General features: G+C 40.0%; 1 protein-coding gene across 1 annotated transcript in view; it reads left to right on the top strand.

Moving 5' to 3' along the window:
• FTO (FTO alpha-ketoglutarate dependent dioxygenase) overlaps positions 1–26,356 on the top strand; it is a 405,189-nt gene that overhangs the window by 171,900 nt on the left and 206,933 nt on the right. Inside the window, exons 6-7 of the mRNA XM_058280010.2 lie at positions 619–762; positions 8,017–8,136. Coding sequence (XP_058135993.1) covers positions 619–762; positions 8,017–8,136 — 264 coding nt within the window. The remainder of the gene's footprint in view (positions 1–618; positions 763–8,016; positions 8,137–26,356) is intronic.

The following is a 26,356-nucleotide window of genomic DNA, read 5'->3' as shown; positions in this document are numbered from 1 at the left end:
TCCTTTGCAAGTGTCTTGAGGGCATGAGCCACATCTCCATTATTTGAAGAATCTATTCTGCCAAGGACTGCAGCTGCCTAGTGAATGCTTTTGCAGAAAAAGGAAGTGAGTTCTTTGCCCCATGTTTATAACTTAATTCTCACTGCCCGCCCCCCAGCCATTACTGTTCTCTTTTGTGTGCCTTTGAACTTGTTCTACAGTCTGATTACCTTTCCATCCCATTGTTAAGTTAGGTTCAGGGAACTTGTGATAAAGTCATTGTCCTTCTACATAAGTGTCTTCTACATAAAGGACTCAGCTTTAGGTGCTGTAGTATATGTAGAAGAAATATGCATATAAATAAATAAGGCTTTCTTCCTGAGGGAGCTTCCTGTTCATAGATGTCCACAGGAAAAAAGGAAAACCTTAAGATGAATGGCCCAGATGAGGCCAAGATGGCAGCACAAGGTGAAGTGAGTAGGCCACTGCAGTCATTCTTGAATTAGGGACTATAGGCTGAGCTGTGGGGGCAAAAGGGGAATGCAGAGAAAGGGGGGAAATGTGAATAGTTCTGGGAAGAGTGGCATGATAAACTTGAATTTTTGCCCATTATCTTGATTGCTGATTCTATCTTGGCAGTGCTCAATGGGAACCTTGGATTACATCTTGCAACAGTGCCAATTGGCTCTGCAGAATGTACGTGATGACATGGACGATGGTGCTGTCTCTTTGAAATCTTTGGAGCCTGCGGTTTTGAAACAAGGAGAAGAAATCCACAATGAGGTAAAGACTGTCATGAACTGTGAAGGTCTGAGATTCTATTCTATTTGCAAGCTATCAAGTTAACGTGCCACAGTTTCATACCAGTAGAAGATGTGAGACTCCTGGCTCAGAGGTGAAGGACAGTTTGTTGATTACAATAGTAGTAGTGGCCAGAGTATCAGCACAGCTACCCAAACCCGTATTTCCACAAAGCATTGAAAAGTAGGCCAGGTAACAAGGCCATGTGGAGTGCTTCCATATAGGTGAGGAACTTTGAGCTTAGGAAGCCTGAATCTTTTATAATAAATAGTAAGCCTGCCAGCCTCTTGTTCCAGATCTAGATGCTACCTTTATTTTGAAAGACTATAAGCAAGACTGCCCTTTTTTCTGGAGAAAGACCTTGTTTCTATCTTCAAGGCTGTTCACTATATATCCTTGCAAAGATAATCTGAAACAAAGGCCTGTCAGTGTCTTGCTCTCAAGTCATATAGATACACAAGCAACCCATGATGAATAGTCTCCCAACAAGGACTTCTAAGAATTGAGGGTAGGAATTGGGAACGAGTGTCAATATGTCTTGTCTTTCATTTATAAAATTAGTTGCAGTTCTGCAACGTGTGAGACCAGTAGGTCTTCAGTCCCATGAGTCAGTGTTTTACAAACTTTAGCATCCCATTTAAGTACCTTTTAAATTTTTGCTTTATCGTTGAACTACATATTTTGTTATTTTTGTAATATTTTTCTTTAAGTCAACTCATTTTTTACTTAAATTTTTTTCTAGCTCAAAGAAAAATGAACCACAAAAACTCTATCCACTGAAAACAGGGTTATGTTGTTACAATCCAACAGCTGTCCTTGCTTGGAGAAGGCTATCAGCCTAAAATCTGCTTTCTTCAGGGTAAAAAGGGAGATTAGTTATGATGGTTTCACAAGTTCATAATTTAGTTAAAATTAACTGAATTCTACATGTAAAATCAGTGGATTTGTACCTCAAAAAAAAAAAACATTAAAAGAAAAAAAGATTAGCAAGTGGTAGAGTATTGTTGAAATATCTTCACCCACGTGAGACTTTCCCTTTGATATGATGAGAAGGATTGATGGAGAGTTTGGAATACAAAAATGTTCTCATTCATTCTTTCAATAAATAACTAATAAGCATGTGTCAGGCAGTGTTCTGGGTGCTTAGAATATGTTGGTAAATAAGACAGATACTCTAGTGGAGAGAGACAACAGTAAATAATAAATAATATACTGATAATTACATAGTATGTTAGAAGTTAGGTATCACAAACAAACAGAGCAAGATAATGGACATTGAGAGAATTAGAGTACATCCCCATTTAGAAAATGTCTTTTGAGCAGAGGCTTGAAGGATGAGGGAATGAGTCATGTAGCTATTTGGGGAAGAGTGTTTCAAGCAGAGGGAGCAGCCACTGCAAAGGCTGTGAGGTGGGAGGACACCTGGTGTTCACGGCACAGTTAAGGAGGGCCAGTATGATTGGAGGGAGGGCGCAAGGTCACAAGTATCATAGTAGGAGATGAGGTCACAGAGATGGTGTTGGTGTACGGGGGCAGCACACTGTAGGTGCTTGGACATGGGCTTTCCTTTTTTGCTCTGAGGGAAGTGGAGAGCCATTGAAAGGTTTGGGCAGAAGGGGGTCCCCCCTTCAGGGGGAATAATAACGACTTCTACTGCTAAATTGAACCAGGGGCTGATTTTTCCCCCCTTCATTGTGCTTGTTAAGTATCCCACTTTTTCTCCCACCAGTCCCTGCTGGGGACATTGCTCATAGTTAAAACCTAAGGAAAGACAGGTGTTTATGGACCTGATGACCTCGCAGAATTATTTCTTGTAGCAAAGCTGTGTCTTTCTCCATATTTGTGGTATAGAAAGTCTTACCTCATAATGTAGTTATTTCCTTCTCTAAAATCCTTTCACTTTTAGGAGTCAGGATGGCTGAATGAGTGTCTTCTTCAACATGTGTATGGAATACTGTTTTTCCTGTCCTGTATAGCCTTCCTCTGTGACTGATCATGATGTTTTGCTATCATCAGTTGGAGGGGGCATGAGATATCTGTAAAATCACAACAATAGAATATTGTCACCTGAATCTGTCTGCTTCAGGAAGTAGCTGGCTGTTTTTGACAATGTATATATTGTGGAGGTGGGATGGGGTGTCTCAGAAACCTTAACCCGTGAGGCTAGCCTAAGGTTGAATAGAGAGAGCTCTTGGAGCTAAAGAGCCTATATGCCAGTCTTTTCCATAACCCCAATCTTTGATTCTTCAAAGTTATCTCCTTACTTTAAGAATCAATTCCATATGTCAGGACATATTGTCAGATAGTATTATTTTGCCACACAAGTTGGCCTGGGATCGCGCGCTTGCATGCTCACTGTCTACTGTGTTCTGTTGTTAAATGAAAGCACAAATGCCCATAAGAGTTACCCCCATTTCTTGTTGTTTGTTTTCCTCTTTCTTAAAAGCCACATGTCTTTACTGGACTAATTATAGGATGAAGCCCTCGGTTTTACATGTGTAAGTTTTCAGTCTGTATGGGTTTAGATGTGGCTTCTTTTCTTTGTCTTAGAAGATTTCTAACTAGGCAATTTGGGGATTTGGGGGAGTAACTTTTGGGGATTTTTTTTCAATTTAATATGCTTAGTAAGGAATTTAGTTCAACTGTAAGCAGAATCTTCCTGTGTTATTAAGTACTCTGATTTCCTTCTTAAAGATAGTAAAATGTGAAATACAGTCACTTCACCTAGATTTCCTCTAGAAAAATATACTTTTTGATGGCATTGTATGGTTCTCATTTGTTCTGATCAGACCTGTGTCTTCCTAAGAGCTGCTATGAAAGGGCCTTCATGAAATATCTTTTTGTAGACTGGATCTTAGCATCTCTCCTTGGTCTATTTTCTTTCCCAGTTAAGTAGCTTACTTCATTCATTTCAGTGAGACATTAACCCCAATGGACATGTTCACATATCTCATTAGGGAATTGTGTGGGCTGACCAAGTTGAGAGCCCACACTAACTTGGCAGAAGAAAAGTAGGTGACATTTGCTTACCTGTAGGTGTGATGGACATGATTTATAACCATGTGGTGATGTGGTGGTTCAGAAATAGGATTTGGGAATCTTGCAAGCTTTGTTCCCCATGGGTGGGTGCCTATGTGCTCAGGTGGGTGGGTAGATTGTGTTTTTTCTTCTCCTTCAAGCTTTTTTAAGGCACTTTGTTGGAGAAAAGCTTTTCTTATTTGAATACTCTTGTGAGTAGTCCATGGAGAAGGCAGGTGAAGTAGAAGATTGTAGAGATGGTTTTCTGGGTCACATCTGTGAAAGTAAAACTATCATGAATGCATTTGGATTTTTCTGTGATGATTGAGAAGGCCCTTCAAGAGCCTGCAGGGGGAAGCAGATTTGGCCCAACAAATAGGACGTCCACCTACCACATGGGAAGTCCACAGTTCAAACCCAGGGCCTCCTGACCTGTGTGATGAGCTGGCCCACATGCAGGTACTGATGCACGCAAGGAGTGCTCTACCACACAGGGGTGTACCTCACGTATTGGAGTCCCATGCGCAAGAGTGCACCCCGTAAGGAGAGCTGCCCAGCGCAAAAAAAAGTGCAGCCTACCCAGGACTGGCGCTGCACACATGGAGAGCTGACGCAACAAGGTGATGCAACAAAAATGAGACACAGATTCCGGGTGCCACTGACAAGAATACAAGTGGACACAGAAGAAAGAACACACAGTGAATGGACACAGAGAACAGACAACTTGGGGGGAAGGGGGGGCGGGGAGCGGGCAATGGGAGAGAAATAAATTTAAAAAATAAATCTTAAAAAAAATAAAAAAGAGCCTGCAGGGCCTGTGGGCTGTCAGTAAGCCTCCTGATGCCTGTGGGTATTATTTAACCCAGGCATTGCAATTGCTCAAAGGATTAGATAATTCTGAATTTTCATTAAGTGTATGTCCAAAATAAGGGAGTTTGAGAGAACCTAGAGAGAGCTCCTCCTTGCTCTTTCCCTGATGTTTGTGCCTCCAGGGAATCTGCATCACCCATGGAGTGTTCCTGGGCCTCAGCTCCCCTGCTGCCCTCCTGACAGTGTGTCTCTTATTTCTGCTAGCTGTTAGCTGTGAGCCTCCCTGGAGGTGGCGTGAAGACCCTACTCCTGCCTTGTTTAGGACTTTAGCAGCCAGTCAATAAGGGTAGGCTTTGAGTTTTTTCAGCCCTGAAGTCATAGGGCTTCAGTTCCATGCTGCATCCTGGCCCTTTGGTTTTTGTACATTGTCCATCCTGCAGCTTTCTTTCCTAATCCCCAGAGGTTGGGGGTGGGGGTGGGAAATGAGCAACCTTTTTTTTTTTTTAAAAATCTCAAGCTCTGAATCAAGCAGTTGGAAATATTTTTTTCCTTCCTTAATTAATTTTAAGAAAGGAGCCGACTACTTCTCTTGGCAACAGGGGAACTGGTGAGAGTGGCATTTGATTAAAATCCTGTCATATTTTTACCCACAACATTGAAATGAAAAAGTCAGTTTATAGAGTTGAATAAAATGTGTGCCAATGGATTTGATGCCCACAAAGATTGTATCTCAAGGGCAATACTTCAAACTCATGAATAAAACCGTTGGGAGTCCGTCCTCGGTATTTGAACTTTTCTGACTGGCCTTAGTGGAAGGGGGTGGGCATGAACTGACAAGGAAGTTAAAAGTTTTTTCTGTGCAGAAAATTTCATAAGCTTGTGAGGTCCTTGAGAACAAGAGGTTCTGGGCCTTGTTTGGTTTATATGCCCAGCATCTAGTGAGTGCCTGGCATATGGTTAGTGTGTGTGTGTATATGTGTACACGCTAAGATAAATTTTTTAAGTTAGGAAAGTAGGAACTTTTTAATAAAAAGAATAATTAATTACTAGCATTATTGAGTACTAGCTATTAGGTACTTTCCTCAGTGCTTCTCTGTATTAACCTATTTAATCCTCACCACAAATCTATGCAGTTATTAATTATCCTGATATTACAGGTGACATAGCTATTCACTAGTGGAGCCCAGTTTTGAACTAATTCTAGAGCCCTGATTATTAACCATGAGCCTGTCTGCCTCAGAAGGTAACTCGGCATCTGAGAAAGAAGATGTAGGCATTATTTATTGAAATGGACAGGGCGCTTTACTTTCTTATCTGATAATCAAGTCCCAGGTATGACCCTCTCCTGGCTTTTAAGTTTTAATTTACTGGAATCCAGGCTACCATGTACCCTGATAGGTTGAATGAACTAGTTACCTCTGGTAATCTGTTTTATTCCTGGGATGCCATGGTTGCCAGGGCTTATATGTTTTGTCCTCTTCAATGGAAATAACCAGCCTCAAATAGGAAAACCTTTTACAATTTTTTTTAGCTCTCCCTAATAGCCTTGATCCTTTGCCCACAGGCTATTATTCCTGTAGTGTGAACAAATCTCATGTGAAATCCTTTAGAAAGGTCTCATTTTTTTCCTTGGTAATAAATATGTTGTTAAACCTGTATCTTCACAGAAGTTGAACTACACTTGTATTTATTTTCCTTTCAAAGCATTTGAGTTTACTTTTGTTAACCACTGTCTTTTAATATCACAGATGAGGTTTAACAACTGTTATCTTAATATTGTCTACATTCCTTTTTTTTGTTTTGTTTTGTTTAAACAGCTTTAACTGAAATCATTTCTACATATCAAACAAACATTTAGTTAATGTAAACTAAAACCCTTTCATATGACTTGGTGTTCTCAGGTTAGTTATTTGAGCCATTTTCACCATTGTTAAATCTTCAGGAGTTGCTTTTGTTTGCCTCATGAAAGTTCAATATGGATAAACAAAAAAAATTCTTTGTGGTAACAGGTGAAGATTATAATAGCTCTGAGTCTGTATATGAAATATGATTACTTTAGCAAAGCCAGATGACCCGGCATTAAGCTGTGAGAGCTCTGTATTTCTCTAGAGGGCAGAGGTGAAAGGAGTTTTTGAGGTGAATGGAGCTGAGCTTTGATGGCAAAATTATATTTTCAAATTGAAGATGAGTAACAGAAAACTTAGAGAATATATAAGGAACAATTTCTTAATCCTTCTAAAGCTTTAATCACCCTCCCACCTACATGTTAGATTATTTCAGTTGAAAGGGACAGAAAACTCAACTCAAATTGTCTCAAGTTAAAGGGCTTCAGGAATAGCTTGATCAAGAGTCAGTTTATACCAGCAGGACCTGGTTTTTATCTTAACATCTTATAGCTACTTTCTACTTTGTTGAATTCGTTTTCCCCTTCTGGTGGCAAAATGGCTGCTGGATCGTCTTCCTGTATGTTCTGACAAACTCTTGAGATTTATCCTCGTTAAACATAGGCCTACTGAACCCAGTTCTGTGACCAGAAAAATGTGTGTGTGGGGGCTGATTGGCTTAAACCTGGGTTACACATTCCACCCCTGGTATTAGATTGGAGCTATACTCAGACTTGGACTGAGATGGGGTGAGGGCTGAATCAACACATAAATAGTGTAGATTTTCCTAGAAAGAGAAGGAATGCTAAGGAGGCAAACAATAGAAATTTACTATAGTAGTTTCATAGGAAGGAAAATGAATTATTTTTGTAATTTAATTTTTATAATTAAAAAAATCTTTGCTACTCTTTTTATATATTGTCATTTGCCATGAGTTGAAAATGGCATTTTGATGGCTCTGTAGGTTTAATGTAAGTCTCCATAATTAATTTTATGTTGTTTAGTTATGTGGGCTGAGATCATCTACAGCTCTTCCTGCCCATGGGTAGATTTGTTATTTTTTTAAAAATTTAAGCAAGTTATAATAGATATCATTTAATATGTATCTGTACTTTCCTTTTAATACTAGTCTTTAATCAGATTTTAACAAAAACTTCTGTTTGATTATATCTTTCTCATCATATATAGTGCAGGTTGCTGTGCACTTTAGGATCTCAGTATTTGTTGTTGATTTATTTATAGTTTTCTCACATCTGACTAATAAAGATGGTTGAAAACCCTACCCCAGCCTGAGCTGGGTTGTCTCACTAAGAGGACTGCAGCTTTAAGACTTCCCTTTCCTTGTCTTGGCAAAAATGCTCTGGAGATTCCCAGTTATATTGGGAGCAGGTTAGGCTGTGCTTTTCTCACCTTTGTCACCACATGGCTGTTAAGTTACTGGAGGAGAATTGAGTGACATAATCATTGTCCCTACTTATCCATCACAAGAGCACTATAATGACCACCTTCTTTTTATGGCCCACAGGTTGAGTTTGAGTGGCTGAGACAGTTTTGGTTTCAAGGTAATCGATATAGAAAGTGCACTGATTGGTGGTGTCAACCCATGACTCAACTGGAAGAACTGTGGAAGAAGATGGAAGGTGTGGTAAGTACATGAAGTCTGGGAATCTGGGATGCTATGCTATAGGAATCCTCTGCTGCCTTATTTGCATAGGTAAATGCCTATTTAATTATTACATATTATTGAATTATGCTTTTCTTCACAAGGTATAACCTCAGTTCAATTCAGTGAACATTGACTATTTTCTACTTTTCAGGCACTGCGTTGGACATATGCTGGGCAGTGGTAATGAGGAGAGAATAACACAACAATAATACCTAAAATTAATTTGCATTTTTATACACATTAACCAAAAGGCTTTCCCTGTATTAACTTTTTAAATTCTTACAGCACTCTTACCAGGTGTTGAAACTGTTGTGAACTTAATTTACTGAGGTAAAAACTGAGGCACAGAGAAATTAAGTGTCTTGTTCTACACAGTAAGTGGTAGAACAAGATTTAAATTCAGGCAGTCTGGCTGTAAACCTTGTACTCTTAATGTCTACATTCAAATAGTTTAACAAGGAGAGAGATATGAATATAGCCAGGTATTACGTTAGCTAAAATGAAATGCTATAATAGAGGTACAAAACTTCCCAGAGGAGGAAGTATTAAATTCAGACCACTGGAGTTGGGACTGTTGTGAAACAGCAGATGTGGCTTTTAGGGGCCTTGGGTGGGCAGGAGTGGGGAGGACCTTAAGGCTCCAGGAACTGTAAGAACAAGATCAGAACTATGGCTGCCCAGGGTGACTAGAGCAAGGAACGTGGGGGATGTAGTAGGAAATGTAGCTGGAAGGCAGGCTGAGGCCTCCTGAAAGTCTTGAGTTAAGTCTTACTTAAATCATAGTAATAATCGCAAACACATGATATTGATTAAGTAGCTCCCCCACTGTTCTAAGCATTTTCTCTATACCTTATGTCACTTTTATGACAACCCCATAAAGTAGATATTATTTTGTCCTCATTTCTCACATGAGGAAATTGAAGCACAAGGGGCTTATGTTACTTCCTCAAGGTCCCACACAGCTGATGGGTGGAGGAGCTGGGATTTGAACTCAGCAAGGCTGGGTGTAGGGTCCATGCCCTTCACCGCCTCACTGTTCTACCACCAAACAGTTGAACTTGGAATGTAGTGGAAAAGTGATAAAAACCTGCTAAACCTAGAGATAATATCTCTGCACAGAATTTGAAATGTGCTAGAAAACAAACTAATCTGCAAATAAGGGGAGCTATTGCTAATTCCTACTTCATAATAATGGAACTATCAAGTCAAAACCTTGAAGGCCCTGGTTGGAAAATGTGGATCAGAATCCAGAAGCCCCTGCTTTCCAGGTATCTCCTCAAATCTTTAAACTATGTCTTTTCATGGGTATATGTTTTTCTGAGGAAGGAATGTTATAATCCTTTTTTTTTTTTAAGGATTCATTTTATTTATTTATTTATTTCTCCCTACCCCCTCATTGTTTGCATTTGCTGTGTCTGCTTCTTGTGTGCTGGTCTTCTTTTTAGGAGGCACCAGGAACTGAACCCAGGACTTCAGATGTGGGAGGGAGGCACCTAATTGCTTGAGCCACCTTCACTTAAGAGTCTGGGTCTAGGTCTGCTGTGTCCATTCTGTTCCTAAATTAAGCATAAGTAAATGTGCTTCACTTTTATGGGATATATATAAAGACATTGTCAATCTCAGGGAAGCTTTATTTTGCCTTCTGTAATTCTGATTTTGTCCATTTACATATAAGTTAGAATCTCTTGCCATACTTTGTCTCTAGGATGTGAGATTGGCTTTGGGATTTTAATTAGGCAACTCTGTGGACTGGGATTGGCGAACAAATAAGGAAGAAATTCTTGTTTTGAAAAAAAAAATAATTTTTTAGGTCAAGAGTTTTGTTTTTTTTTTTAAATCTTTGGTATTGTGAGCTTACCAGAAGTGTTCATTTGTTAAAATGTTTTCATTTGGTGGTGGTGGCACATTAGTTAGAGGGAATATTTTCTGTTTATTTCGTAGCTTTTATGTGAAAACTACTAAGACGAACAGCAATCTCAGGAATTTTCTAGAGCAGTTTCCTTGCAGTTGCTGTGGCATTACTAAGTGTTCTGGGTGAAATCAATGGCCTCAGTGTCTCCTCAGCCATCCTTGGGGTGATCATTATCAGCAGTTTGAAAGTTTGGGTCAAGATAAAAGGGATGCTTTTTATCTAAATTAAATTTAAGCATTTAAAAAGTGACTTTTGACAAATTCATAATAATTAATTTTTACTATTGGAAGAGAAAGAAAAGAATAATTATTAGACCATGGTTCTATGGTGCTGTTAGTTCAATGCCATCTGATATTTGTGTACTGGACATGGAACTGGCCCTGGCGTGTTAAATTCCTACACGCTACAAACCCATCTCACATCTTTCAACAGCAAACAGTAGGGGGCAATGTTGAGCTACCAGTCTGAGGCCCTAAGATTCTAACCTTTCAGGAAAATGCATACAAATGTACCTATAACTGTCAAGAATTATCCCTGTTGCTTCAAGTTAGTTATAATCTCCAAGATTCCATAACACAGGAAATCAGTTGTGGGTTAACAAATTCAACAGCAATTTAACATAAAAAGTGCAGTGTTTGGTGCACATTTGGATTCTATAGAATTAGACTAATCTAAAAGGATTTCTGAATGTACTCACTTTGCTTCCAGGCAATATATTACTCAATATTATTATCATTTTAGACTAATAATTCTTCTTTATCTTTCTGCTTTTTGAGTTGTAAAATTCATGTGTAGAGAGATTCCTTTAATAAATGCATTTTGTCTGTTCTGCAACACAGCATTGATCTCTTTTGGTGAGAAAATTAAAAAAAAAACCTCAGGCAATATGTGCATTACTTTTCACCTTTTGCTTATGAGTAAAGCAACCTTTGGCAGCCCTTGTACCAGGGAAGAGACTTGTATTGTAATTTCTCTCAGTCTTTGTGTTTTTTTTTTTCACTTTATGGTTGGAAGGTGTAGTCTCAGGTAGGATAAAGAAGAAGAATGGAAAATGAGCTTTGAAATCACTGTTCTTTGAGTAATGGTAATTGCTTCACATGTCATAACCAGCCACATATTTCAAAAAGTTCAGTCAGCTGTCTCTGAAACTCCTCTAGCCTCTCTATCCCATTCCCTGTTTCAGCAAGCACCATTTTTATCAGTGTTTATTCTTGCCGTTTCTCTCCCTGAGGATAGTTTTACTCTGTGCATGCTCTTGTGATGTAAATGATAAACCTTATATTTGAATGACATTCTGATAAAATATCACATTTTCCGTGAATATTACCTCATGAATTTATGAGCCATTAAACCCAAAGCAACATAACCCTTTCTTTTAACCAAGAAATTTAATCTAAACTTTTTTCTTCTTTTTGCTTCCTTTTCAGGAAAATATTATAATATTGTAACACTATTCAAATATTTGTATTTTCTTTTTTCTTAAACCAATGCAGTACCCTTCATCCCAGATTAGTGTATTATGAGGAGACTCTTCAGGATAAGAGAGAGTTACCATTTGAAAGAAACTGTATGAGCTTTGCTTTCTGGGTAAAGAGAAATATGAAAAGCTGAAATCTCCTGTGAGGTGAGGAAGTCTTGCTGTAGCCAGAGATGCAGCGGATAGGCCATTTGTCTCCCAGGGTCTGGTATCACGCTTCGCAAAACTGACATTTATTTTACCTATAAAAATGTTTTAGCACTATCAAATTCACAGTGATACAGAAAAGGCGTGAGTCCTCTAAATTGATGACATTTATTCATTTCCTTTTGACCTTAAAAAAAAAAGTCAATTTGGTATAATCCAGTGGAAATACTCTAGAATAGTTTCCAGAGTAAACATTTTTTAAAGTACTGATTATTTTAAGACTAGAGAGAAATTTCTTTAAGCTTATTTATTTTTTTCTTTTAGAAGAGAATGAGTAGATCCTGATCGTTTTGAATGTTGTAAATTGCATTTCCTGTCTTGACAGTCCATAGTACTGGGGTAGCAGTGTGTTTATATGGCAGTTGGCCTTAATAACCTTGATTGACTGTAGTGGCTAGGAGCTAAAACTGGATTATTTTGATGTATTCGTTTTGAAAAAGCATAAAACACAACATATAGTTATGTTAGGTAAACTATAGGCTGCATTTAATTCTACCCATTTATGTTAAAATTTGGCACAGGTGAGCAGAGAAATGTGGAATGTTAGTAGGTGTTTTATTTAGTAATGTTACCATTTGCTTGTTTTTAAGGTTTTAAGAGGGAAATGTACTTAAGATTGTAAAGGTTGCCCTTTACAAGTTAGTCATAGTAGTTTAATTTCAAGATGAGTCATCCCTTTTTTCTGTTTTTGCCTGCCTAAATCTTCTGGGAAAGCCATCCCAGGAGCTTGTCCATTGCTTTATAGATGAGTTCCTCCCTAGATAGGTGACACAGTTGTAGATTGAACTGAGTAGCTGTTTGTTTGATTTGGGAGAGATTGATGAAGCTATTATCACAGTGCTTTTTATTAAATTATTTTAGCTGAATAGAGGAACAAGACTACTTTTTCATATTCTGAAATATGTACTGAGTACACTGGTATTTCCTGTCCTATAGTATCTGTTGATTAGTTAAATTCATTTTAAATTTCCTTTCAGGAGATTTTTGGGGAGTGTCAAGAGCAGAGTGATATGAATATAAATATTAAATTTTGGTTGTTTTAATGGTTAAACCACCAATTTATTAAATATAATATACATACATATTTTCCCTCCTTCCTTTTAGTGTTAATGCATAATCTAAGTAACATCTGCTAATTAAAAAGCTGTCATTTTTCAGGGTTAGGATTTCTGAGTTAGGAGCAGTACATCCTAGGATATTTAAAATCTGCTGTGGGATGTCTGATAGTTTTAAATTAAAGTTTAAATTCTACTCTCCCGCTATTTTGACTGGGGCTATACTGAGTGGCTCAGGATAAACCCAAACAGGAGGCTGGGGAACAGTCATTAGGACCCAATACTTTTGAAAGCTGCAACTGGTTGGTACATGGGCGCTGAGTTTTAAGACCTACATGTTTAGTGCTGGAAATTTGTGGGGGAAAAAAAAAGTCACTTTTTAGCTCCAACTGTCTAAAATCCTTGGTTACCTTTTTGGTTATTTTAAATGTTCAATGAAGGTTGGTCCTTTCCATTCTCTTCCCCACCCACCCACTCCAATTCCTCACTGCTGAATTGCTCTACCAAGGAGTAAAATAGCTGGAGAAATGGTACATGTAATTTAGCAATTAATTTCTAATAAGTTTTTATTCCTTTGTCTTGTTCTGACTTCTGGGTTTCTCTAACATATTTTTTCATTTTTTTCCTTAGTTGCTGCAGACTTACTAATGAATTTTAAAAAAAAGTGTTGTATACCCTTTTTGGGAAAAATTTACAATTCCAAGAGAATTCAGGCTTAAGCCTCAAAAACAGACTTGCATCAAAAGCACAAAGGACTGTGTTTATGATTCTCTTTGAAGTGTTTTTGCAACTGGATAAGGAAAATTTTAGAAACTGTCTGATAGTGTTCAGGGTAAATACTTAAACCCCTTTAGAGAATTTCACACACAGATACTGTGTAGCAGAAAAAAGGGATACTTATGTTTCTTAAAGCTGCTACAGCCTACAGCTTTGTACTTAAAGACAGAGGTGTTGAATAGAATTCTACTGAGGTTACATCCAGTGACAATATCTCCAGGAACATCAGAGCAAACCAGCGGGTAGGACTTTCTGTTTTTAACCCTTACATGAGCCATTTGAGAGTTGAGCTTTGTTGGTAGCAAGTACTAGGATGAGCCTCCTACACCCCAGGAGTGTTAAGAGCCACTGTACCCCTGTACCTCTGCTCTGCACACAATAGGAGCACGGCTAAAAAGGCTGAAGATGGTAAGCAAAATGACAGGAGCTAGGAACTGCCAAGTGAAAGCCTTGCCACCTCTCTTAACTCATGAGTGCGTGGAGAGAAAAACCAGAAGGAACAGTCAAGGTTTCTATTTTAGCCTTGGTTTCTTAGGATTTGGCTACACTGTGCCAGCCTTTGTTTCTTTGTTTTATATTTATCTAATTGGACATTAGTATTTCACAGAGGATCTGTATTCTTTTAAAAAATGAATTCTGTTGTTTTAAAGAATTTAACCGCACTGAAATTCTGATGTAAAGGTGCATGGCTCTTGCTGCTTTTCCCTGGGGTGCTATTGCAGGCTTGCTTCTGGAATTTCTTTTGGATTGCTTTGACCAGCAGACCATCATAGCATTTCAGGATGTGTCACAAGGGTATGTCAGAAATATCCATTTTCCATGGACAAGATGTAGCATAAAATATAGGCCTTGTTTTGTTCTAGGTTTTTCTTTTTCTTTTTTTTTTTGGTGGTGGGGGGAAGATTAGATTCAACCGTGTTTTGTCATTTACCTAATTATAAATACCTTTGAGGGAAGCAGACTTGGCCCAATGGATAGGGCACCCACTTACCACATAGGAGGTCTGTGGTTCAAACCCCGGGCCTCCTTGACTCATGTGGGGCTGGCCCATGTGCAGTGCTGATGTGCTCAAGGAGTGCTGTGCCACGCAGGGGTGTTCCCTGCGTAGGGGAGTCCCTCGCACAAGGAGTGTGCCCCATAAGGAGAGCCGCCCAGTGTGAAAGAAAGTGCAGCCTGCTCAGGAATGGCGCTGCACACACGGAGAGCTGACACAGCAAGATGATGCAACAAAAAGAGACACGGATTCCCGGTGCCGCTGAATAGAGCGGTCACAGAAGAACACACAGTGAATGGACACAGAGAGCAGACAACTGGGGGGGGGGCGGGGAAGAAATAAATAAAAAATAAATCTTAAAAAAAAAATACCTTTGATATATTCCAGAAGAATCTCGTTCTAGAAGAATGCAATAGTGTGTGTGTGTGTGTGTGTGTGTGTGTGTGTATGTGTATATATAAAAGTCAGCCATCCTACAGTTTTGAAAAGGAAGCAAAATTTCTGAGGGATATATGATTTTCCTTCCTCTAAGACCAGAGTTCAGTCCTAGAGCTAAAAGAACTCCAAAAGTTTGGAGCTCAACACTTGTCTTGTATTGTTCCTGCTTCACTGTGAGTCAAATACCTATCCGGGCTGGGCTGGGAATCTTTCCATGTTTTGCACAAATGTCTCTATGGAAAAATGTGCTCCAACTGGCAAATGTGGACTTACCAGAGAACTCTGAGAACACGCATTTCCAAGCATCCACGTTAATATAGCCATCATCCTGCTCCCTCCTTATTAGCATCTATAAAATTATGATCCTTTTTTTAAATCAAAGGAAATGGTGATACCTTGCTTTTTCAGTATTCCTCAAAATATCTTTGTGATCATTTGTGGATGATAATTTTAATACTATCTTTTTCCTAACAAGTAAATTGTGATTGACTGTTTTGAATTTTCTCTGTTCCAGCCCATCTGGAACCTCCTGTGACACTCTCAATTGTGACTTCTTCCTTGATGTGTATAAAAATCTCAGATAGATAATCTCCTTCTTGTTTTCGATTGATTGACAAAATTAGCCTTCAAATAAAAATCTAAAATATTAGGGCAGTATTCAGAACTAAGCCCCAATGTTTTAGAAATGTCTGCTTTGGAGCAGGTGGTAGTTTGGTAATATGTAGTCTTCTTACTAAATATTATTAATTTAAATGAACAATTATGAAATAGCCAAAATTATACCTCCGATGTTCTTTAACCGATTTTGGAGTATTAAGGCATTGTATACTCTATTTAAGGTTGAGAACTTTTCATGCAGTTAATAGTGAATTTTTTTAAAGGATGGAAATGGTAAGATATGCCATGCCTGTAATAAATTAATATTTTCTTGGTACTGAAGTCTCATATCTTGGGTCACCTGACAGCAGTTGGGAAAAGTGGTCAATCTTCAGGCATCCAGTAATACTCTTGATTCCCATATTTAAATCCCTGACCCTTTCCTCCAGTGGTTCACAGTTCAATAATTGGTACCACCCAATTGTCCAGCCTAAACCCTTAGAATCTTCTTGACTAATCTCACTCTCATACCTCACATCCAAAGCATCAGCAAATCCTTTCCATTCTTCTTTCAAAATACACTCATAATCTGACCACTTTGCACCATCTCCTCTGCTTGATAAAATTCCCCTTTGTAGAAATAGCCTCCTCTCCAACGTCTCTGCTTCTACCACCCTACCTCTACCCCAGGCAGAGTGTTCTTTTAAAATACGTCAGGTCATTTCACTCCCCTGATCCAAACCTTCCAGTGGCGTACTGTCACATTCAGAAAGTCCCCTTCCTTACAATGACCCTGTTCCTTCTTCATCCTTCCTTCCTAGGCTGCGTCCCCTCTACTAGAAGGAGCTCAGCTCACACCTGCCTCAGGGTCTTTGCACTTGCCATTGCCTCTGTCTGGAATATTTCCCCCCTGTTATTTATATGACTCACTGTTTCACTTCATTCCCGTCCCTGCCCATCTCACATCCTTGGAGAGAGTATCCCTGGCCAAGCTCTCTCACATGCTAGAGAGCCCCTTGCCCTGGTTTATTTTACTTCATATCACTCTCCACCACCTTCCATTATGCTATAGCTCTGTTGACTGTCTGCGTCTACCTAATATAATCCCCCCAAGGGCAGGGCTTTGTCTGTTTTATTCAGTTATTTCCCCAGCTCCTAGAACAGCGTCTGGTAACATGGTAGATGCTCAGCACATATTTGTTAAAGTAATGAATTCGTATGAAGCCAGTTTGCCAATCCTGCCTTTTCTCCTCACCCATGTTATCAGCATGGTCCTTAATAAATTCTTTTAAAATCTGTACATTTTCCTAAAATCTTAGCTCCTGCTTACTAGGAGTATTTTTGGGTTAGTTTTATTTCTAAACAAACATAGCCCTCACAACAATACCCCAAAGCACCTTTAACTTGGAAAAAAAAAATATATATATATATGTATAAACACAGCAAGATGCATGAGAATGTCCTCTTTATACCTTTAGCATTTACAGCCAAGAAGACTGAGCAGTCATTGCTGAACAACTTACACAAATATAGAGAATCTTTTTTTTCTTAATGAGAGGAGTAAGTAGGTTATTAGTTTCCCCGAGTAGCAGTGTTGCTAAAACTTAGAATCATAGTGTTTTGTTTCATTGTTGCCGCTCTTCATGTCTTAGATTTTCCTATTCTTGATAAGCATCGAGTCACAAAATTAGATGAGTTCTCCAGCAAAACTTGGACTTTTGGTTACTAATTTCCAGTGTTACATAAGGCAAAAAGCATGGACTGGACAGGTTTTTGACACAGAAGTAGGGAAGTCCCTGAGGAGTAAACTGACTTCTGCTAGACAAGCTGAAAACTGATTAAAATATTTATCATCCTTTGGGCATGCAATAGCTTTTGATGATGGAGGGCATATTAATATTCATTTTTGCTGCTTGTCTACACTTCAGACAGATCCCAGGAAAGGATGTTCAGATGACCAGTTTTCTTTCCTCACCAGGAGTCCTTGAGATCCTGTACAGCTTGGAACCAAGAAATGCCTTTGTGATGTGATTGAGCTTTTCCTTTGGGGGATGGGGATTGAGGGAATACAAACCAGGAGAGACCTTCGGACTGGAAACCTTTAAAGGATTACTCCTCTCACCGGAAGTCTTTTGCTAGAACAAAGGAAAAAGTTTGGTTGTACTTTTATAGGCAGCAGAAGTGCTGTTGCTATCTGAAGTACATGAAGCAGATTTGGCTCCTTGGGTGAAGTCAGTGATGTGAGACTTACAGAGGATTGTGGCCTGAATGCCAGTCACAGCTGAAGATTCCCCTCCCCTTTCCTTTCTCCCCCTTTGTTGAGGAAAAAGGAGAAAAGTTAGTTGTGTCTCCAGCTGATGCCTAGGTCTTCTGGCTGGTTGTTCCAGGGGGACTCCATCTTTCTGTCCCCAGAGACAGAGTGAATATACATGGTGTCCTAAGTAGCAGGCATACCTAGTGCAAAGTGTTCTCAGAACCTATTTCTTTCTTTATTTTTTCCTTTAATGGGAGAATGGATCTGGCCTAATTAGCTTACTTAATTAAGCAGTCTTGTTTTTCTTTCTGGATTGAAATAACCTTGATTCCACTTTTGGGGGGGTGGGTAGTAAAGCTCTGAAAGAACCTGACCTTTTTATTGAGCAGTCTGAAAAAAGAATAGAATATTCTCATAAAAAGGGCAATGTGTTAAGACCCTTGGTTTCCATCTCTTAAACCTGAAAATTTAGAATCCTCCCTTTTTTGCATTTTAAAAAGTTATTATTCCCATGCAACTGAGGTATTTTTATGAAAGATAACTTTAAAAAACTGGGCAATAATTAAATCTATTTTACTATACTGACATCAATAAGAGAAATGTTCTTTCTTCATACTAGTCATGTAATCATTTATCTCTTCTACTTCATGTAGATAAGTGTGGAGTTATACAAAGAGATAGGACTAAGCATCTCCCAGGATGATAAAGCACAAGGCAGTAAGTAAGTCAGAAGAAGAAAAATCAAAGGAGAAAAGCAGATTATGGCATAGGCCTTTGGGCATAACAAAGGGTTTTGACAGTTGGAGATGGGTGGAAGATATTTAAAGATGGCAGAAGCAGAGATGTCACAGTGGGAAAACACAAGTCATGCTCACAAATTTGATTAGACTGGATGGAATTTGGTTTGTGTGAGTTGGGTAGTGGGAAGTAAGATTAGGAAGATTAGCAAGGACCTTCTTTTTCTAACGCACTTTTTTTTTTTTTTTAAGATTTATTTATTTATTTATTTTTCTCCCCTCCCCACCCAGCTGCCCCCCAGTTGTCTGCTCTCTGTGTCCATTCACTGTGTGCTCTTCTGTGACTGCTTCTATCCTTACCAGCGGCACCAGGAATCTGTGTTTCTTTTTGTTGCGTCATCTTGTTGTGTCAGCAATCCATGTGTGCGGTGCCATTCCTGGCCAGGCTGCACGTTCCTTTGCACTGAGCGGCTCTCCTTACAGGGTGCACTCCGTGCATGTGGGGCTCCCCTATGCAGGGGATACCCCTGCATGGCAGGGCATTCCTTGCGTGCATCAGCACTGCACATGGGCCAGCTCCACATGAGTCAAAGAGGCCCTGGGTTTGAACCACGGACCTCCCATATAGTAGGCAGATGCCCTATCCATTGGGCCAAGTCTGCTTCCCCTAATGCACTTTGTATGGTACAGTGCATTCACCCCTTGCTGACTGCCTTCATATCAGAGTCATGTGAAGCAAGATACTAACAATGTGCAACTAAAAAGAAAATGAAAAGTGTGTTATTATTTTTCATTTTGGGGAAGCAAGCAAAACAATATTACTTGCACTAGTATCAAGACCTGTCTGCATCCTGAATGAAGAAAATAAGCAATGCTGTGTATTTTCAGAATGGGGATTAAAAATGAACTTAGGTCTTTTTCCTAGCAAGATCTTTTTTTCTCATAAACTGAAGACCAGGTTGGTGATTTTGGATTTTGATGAGAGGGTAAATCTTCCCAGGTTAGAACCACTATGATTCTCTTCCTTGTTTAGGAATCTTAGAGCTATTTACTTGTTTCTTTTTGATATTGGACGTATGGTTTGGAGAAAATGACTTTTCCACCACCTCTTGTCCAGAAGACAGCCTCGAGGACTTAAGTACTTAGATGTATTTTGAAATACAGCCAAAGTGTCATTTATGGGTTATTTGATTTGGTTTGGATAGCAGATGTGGTAATCTGTCATTTCTAACACTAAAATGGAGTTCTTTCCCACGCATATCCCCCCATTATTTGGCTAACAGCCCCACATTAGTGATTGTGCACTCCATGCTGTCCTCATATTTGCCATTGCACTTCGGCATATCAGTCACCCCACTTGAAAGTCTGAGTAAATGTTTGGAAAGTAAATTGTGGTTGCTCATTTTAGTCTCTCACACCTTTATATGTAGATTTCTGTTGGACTCTTTCCGTTCTTTCCTCTATGGGATGATATAATTTCCCAGAAACTGGTTTTATTCCTAACATGTTAATCCTTAAGTGATTAGTTTGTTCTTCAGACTTGGGTTTTGCCAGATTGTCTTTGATTCTGCTTAGGAATCTAAGAGGCCCCCCTTTTCCTTATATATTAAGGAGATGAAGAAATGGTATTATGGGGCTACTGTTTTATTTTATGAGGGTTCTGTATGAGGGTCATATTGAGCTGTGCTTCCCTAGAGAAATAATGGGCCTTTATGTACTTACAGGGTTGACCAGACATTTTTTTAAAACAGTACTTTGTGCTTTTTAGAATGTCTTCCTCTCTGATATGTTTTTATTTTCACAGTGCCAGAGAAGCAGGTAGCAGTGCTATGGTCATACTTGGTATTGCATCATTGCTTTCAGGTCCTGGACCATCTATCCTAGGCTCTTTATTTCTTTACTACACTGGTGGTGCCCAAGCTGCTAGGCTCTGACAAGCTGAGGTCCAGCTGTCATGGGATCCTGGAGTATCAGAGCTGAAAGGACCTGAGAAATGATCATCCCATTCCCTGCCCCCCCCCCCTTTTTTTTTTTAGGAGGGGATTGAACCTGGGACCGCATACACGTGAAATGCGTACTTAACCACTGAAGCTACACTCATTCCCCATTCCCTGCCTTTTTAAAACAGAAAGGTATAGAGGCTTGTACAACGATACAGAGCCAGAGATAACAGTGGGCATAGAACCCAGATTTCCCTGTTTCCAGTTCCATGTCTTCCACCATTCCCCAAATCCCCCAGTGGCAGGGTCTTCTCTGATGCTTTTACCAACTTCAGCTGGATGCTTGTAACAAAATATGATAAGCTGAATCTTTCTCTGGAGTTTTTCCTCTGTCCTGTGTTTGAGCCTGGCATAGCAAAATTAGATGATTTGATGTAGAGGTAGACAGATGTTTTTGCTCATGCAGCATCCATTCGCCCTTCTTTTGTAACATCATTCAGATGTTGCTTTGGGGAAACACTTCACAAGTGATGTGCATGCTCTTAGACTGGCTACTCTGTGAACATGTGACCTGAGCTAGGACTTTCACATGAGCTATGCCAGTTTGCTTCCGCATTCACTTAGTACAGAATTCAAAATGTATGAAAACATATATAGTGAAAAGTTTTTTTCCTCACTCAGTCCCCCAGCCACCCATTTCCTTTCCCCACAGGCTAGCACTATTAGCAGTTTCTTCTAACCTTTCCAGAGATTCTCTATACTTTTATGTGTTATCTTTTCACATGAATAATAGAAAATGATATACATACAGCTTGCTTTTTAAAAAAAACTTAACACTATCTTTTAGAGCTCTTTCCGTATTTGTACATTCTTTTTAATGACTGCATAGCTCTTCATTGTATGATTTCATAATTTATTTAATCAGTCTCCTATAGTCTTCAGTCTTCTGCTCAAAAGCATATCTAGATGTTGTAATGGATATCCTAATGCCTAGCATCTTTCACATGTGAGCTCTATGGTAATACCAAGAAGTAGAATTGTTGGATCAAAACATATGTGCAGTTGTAATTTTCAGATTGATGGTCAAATTACCTTCCTGAGATAGAGTTTGTGGCAGTTTATCCTCCCTCGAGGGATATGGAATAGTGCCTGGTTCCCCACATCCTCACCAATACAGTAGGTTACCAGGCTTTTGACATTTTGCAAACATTGCAGGTGAAAAATGTTTCATAGCTTTCATTTGCCTTTCTCTCATTCCCATTTTGCAGAGGAAGAAACTGAGGCCCAGAGAGGTTAAATGACTTGCCCAGGTCACAGAAGCAGTGAGTGGCCAAGCTGGGCTTTGCAGTTAGGCAGAGGCACTCTGGCTCCAGAATCTGCACTTATAATCCCTGTGATAATTTTAGCCAAAGCTTCATTCTGTTGCAACCAAAGAATTCTAGTAGAACTAGAGACTCTAGCACAGGGGTTCTTAGCAAGGGGTCTGTGAGCTTGAATTGAAATTCAAATAAACATTATTCTTGTGGGGACGTGTTGGTGCAGGTGTGGTATATTTATTAAATAATACACGGTATAGTGTGGACTTAGTAAGGGGTCTGTGGTTTTCACCTGACTGGCAAAGGGGTCCATGAAACAAAAAAGAGTAAGAACCACTGCTCTAGCAAGAACACTCATACATCCTTGACTGGTAAATGTGGAAAGGTTGTTCTCTTTCACCATGGAGCTGTGTGCCAAATCTGCTGAATCAGTCCAGGAGACCATTGAGGTTTCCCTGACATGCGGAGACGTTATTATGTAGTGGAGTTGATTCCGTATGGGATGTAGGTGGTCTTTACTCTGCTGGGTCTGAGGGCTCTGTGCTATGACTGTTTTAGTCAGTGCAAGGTGCAGGGAGGGCTCTTTGCCTCTGGAAACGTGGCACTTTGCCTGATTTTCTGTTTAAACTTACGTTCCTGTTGGATTCCATTCAGGTTTGAGTTTCAGTTGTCTTGTTCCAATATGATGAGCCTCTTTGGCCTCTCCTGCTGGCCTTCCTTCCTCCTCTACCTGTCAGTCTTCATTCCTGTCATTTAAACACTGACTCATTCTCCATTCTGGGCCTTTTCCTGCTTGGCCACGGAACTGGGGTTTAAAGCCTTTACTGTGTACACACAGTTCCTAGGAAGGAATTTATTTCAAGAAGACTTTGGGAGGATTGAGATGATTGGGGAGTGGTTAGAATTACGCTTTCTTGTAAAGGTAAGGATGAAAAGAGATCCCAGGAGGCGTGGAGAGCTTTCTGTTTACCCCTCTTAACTGAGTTGATGGGCTCTGTTTCACAGGATTTGGGTGGGGCCTCTGTGCCACTCTGGGCCTTGCTAGGTCTCTCTCTTCCTGTATTATCTAGGTGTGTTGTGAAGTCAGGTTCTGTTGCTGGCTATATGACCCACCAGGTCATTTCCATTTGAACTTCCATCGCCTTTGAAGAAGCTTAGATACTTAGAGAGTTAAGAGCTTCAGCTCTCAAGTCAGTCAGACTAGGGTTTGAATCCTGCACCATCATTTAGTACCTAGGTATGATCTAAGGCATTCACATGCGGAGTCTCAAGTTTCCTCATCTCTAAAATGGGGATAATGGTACCTCCTTTATGGGATTATTGTGCGATTTGCCTGAGGTAATATGTAGTTTTCAGACTCTGCCTGGCATATTTTTAGAGGATTGTTTTGAATCTATCCCCTTCTTCCATCCTTCCACCATCCTGCTAATTCCGTGCCCCCCTTACCTTTTGCCTGAGCTGTTCTATGCTCTCGCAGATTCTCAACCCATCTTCTGTTTACCTATGCATATAATCCATTTCAGATCTCTTTAAAAGTCATCTCAAAGTGGCCCTTTCTCTGTTTCCTTCCCTGCTTTATGTTTCCTTCAAGAGTATTTATCACTATCTGAAATGATATCTTATATGTGTTATCGATTTCTTGTACTAGAAAATAAGCACCTTGAAGGCAGGGATTTTTGTCTTGTATGCTGCTGTGTTCTCAGTTCCTGATACAAAGTCACACCACAGCAGGTATTTGTTGAACAAGGGAAGATAAGAGTGCTTTGTGGTGCAGGCTTTCTCTGAGGTACATTGTTCTATGCCAGTGGTGCTTTGTACACTGTTTGTTAAATACCTCTGTTGTCCCTTCTTGGTGTAATCCACTTAATAAACTCCCTTGTTTAAAAAAATTCAGGAATTAACCATTACCAGCTGCAAACACCTTATCTTTTCAGCTTTCTCTGGAAGATGATTTCTCTACCATAGAGGCAGTCAGCATAGGAGGCACACCAGAGACACCTGTGCAACTTTTAAAAACCATAAGCACCATCTCCAAGGATTTGAGTTCACTAGCCACAACTCTCAGTCTTGGCTGCACATTTGAATCAGTTGCTCACGTCCCACCTCCAGAAATACTGATTTAATTGGTCTAAGCTGTGGTTCCCTGTTGATGCTAATGTATTACCAAGTTCTAATGTGTTTTTTGCCTCACAGGGATTGTGATAGGCATTCAGAGTCAAGAACGATTATTCAACAGGTAACCAATCTCTCAAAAATTAGATTTGATTGAATGAATGAATGAATGAATGAATGCATGAACAAATTCACAAATGAACAGGAAGGCTTTCTTGCTTTAAACCAACACAAATTTATTCAGTGCTTGGTATGTTTCCTTAATTTTATAGTCACATTTATAATTCTTATACACGGTGGGAGAGGATATTGATAATAAAGGTACAAACACAGCTCTGAAAGCTAGAAGTGGGTGGTCTATATTTGGGTGGGTAGGATTGCAGAAGACTTAGAGCGGGGACTGTTGAGTCTTGTAGAATGGGGGTGGGAAGAGCATGTAAGTTTCCTGTGGAGGAATTAGTCAGTGCAGCGGTAGGGACAGGGAAATGCAGGTTATATTCAGGACACCTCAGGTGACCTAGTGACTGACATTTCCCCAAAGTTAATCCCCTTCTAGAATTCCCTGACTCTGCAAATGGCACCACAGTGCCCCCTAGTTCTTCATGCCACTAGCTGAGAGCCCTCCCTCTCTACACCCCATATGTCCAATCCAAGAACTTTTATCCCTGAAATATCTCTTGAGTCCATCCACTTCTTTTCATCTCTGCTGCTATGAGTTAGTCTACCTGGGCTATTCAGTAGTCTTGTCTCCTGTATTCTTCATAGCAGCCAGGATAATGTTTTCAAAAGCAGATGTAAGCTTGACCCTCCTGTGTAAAACTCATTAAGGGTTCCAGGTGCCCTTAGGAAAAAGACTAAAATACGTTCTCCTCAGCCCACCTCTCCAGCCTTATCTTCACCTGACCCCTTCAATCCCTCTGCTCTGGTCACACTTGCCTTTTCTCAGGAAATTCAATGCACTGTGCTTTCTTCCTCTTCAAGGCCTTTGCACATGTTGTTTCTTCTTCCTGGAATGTCTGTCTTCCACAAAAGCACGCATATACCTTATTTCTGTTTGTTTTCCAGATCTCAGATCAGTTGTCACTTCCTTGGGAAAGAGTCCCTTCACTTGTGTCATTATATCTGGTCCGTCCCTGTTCTGTACTTCCCTGTTTCCCTCATGAAAGCTGTGCTTGAAGCTCAAACTTTATTCTAGAGGCAGTGAATACCTACAGTAGATAGAACTTGGATATACTTACCTGTCTCGTAAAGATCCAATATTTTTGGAGACATTAAAATAACTGAAGTAAATTTTGGTGGTTAATTTTGAATCCTGTTAACTGTGCCTTGACAAAGAATCTGGGATTATTGATCATATTACAAAATAGAATGTGAATGGGAAGAGCCTGTGGCTCAATCAGTTGGGCTCCTGCCTACCATATGTGAGGCCATGGGTTTGTGTCCCAGGACCTCCTTGTAAAGGCAGGCTCACTCGCACACTGCGGAGAGCCACCAGCCTGGGTGCCGCAGAGTGCCACCAGCCATCAAGTGCTGTGGAGAGCTGACTCAGCAAGATGACGCAACAAAAAGGGAGACAAGCAAAAACGCAGAAGAATGAGCAGAGAATGGACACAGAGAGCAGACAGCAAGCAAGCCGCAAAGGGGGGGGGTGGGAATAAATAAATAAAAATAATAAATACAGACACAGAAGAATACACAGCGAATGGATACAAAAAGCAGACAGCAAGCAAAAAGCCGCAAGGGGGGGGGGATTAAAAAAAATAGAATGTGAATGGCCATGTGGTTTCCTGTATAGATTGCTCCTGATTATTGGAAATAATCTAATTCTATAGTATTAGTTTGGGTATTCTTATCTGCAATAAGGCAGACACTGTCACATTTTCTTTGTAAGGGGCAAGATCAAAATGTAGAGGTGCTCCTGAGGGCTATGGAGACACCCAGGTCCTACGGTCATGACAGATGGCTCTGGAATTCAGTGCCTTGCCAGTGGGTCCTACTTTGGATTGTGCTCCTGAGTGTGATGGAGTTGGACTCAGATGTGACCTCTCTACACATGCCTCTTCTGTCACTTTTACTGAACCTGTGGTTGGCAGTGGGGTTGGTGTATACTGCAGAGACCTGAATCTCTGGACTGACCGTGTTCCAGCTGGGCCCCGAGCCTCAGTGGAGTTGTAGCACCTACTCTTCGGTTCGATGGACTTGCCCAGGTCAGCTAACAGGGAAGTGGGGATGGTCAACCACCATACCAGGGAACTGAGACAGTCTATAACTGCAAGCAGGAGAATTTCATCCATCAGCCATGTGGGATCTAAGCCCCTTCTCAAGTTAGAGGTGGAGTGGGCATCGCCATCCCAGGGTCCTCAGAATGGAGGAATAAAATATG

The sequence above is a fragment of the Dasypus novemcinctus genome, chromosome 18 (genome assembly GCF_030445035.2).
Source record: "Dasypus novemcinctus isolate mDasNov1 chromosome 18, mDasNov1.1.hap2, whole genome shotgun sequence".
In the NCBI taxonomy this organism is placed as follows: Eukaryota; Metazoa; Chordata; class Mammalia; order Cingulata; family Dasypodidae; genus Dasypus; species Dasypus novemcinctus.
This window is presented reverse-complemented; position numbering and strand designations above follow the sequence as displayed.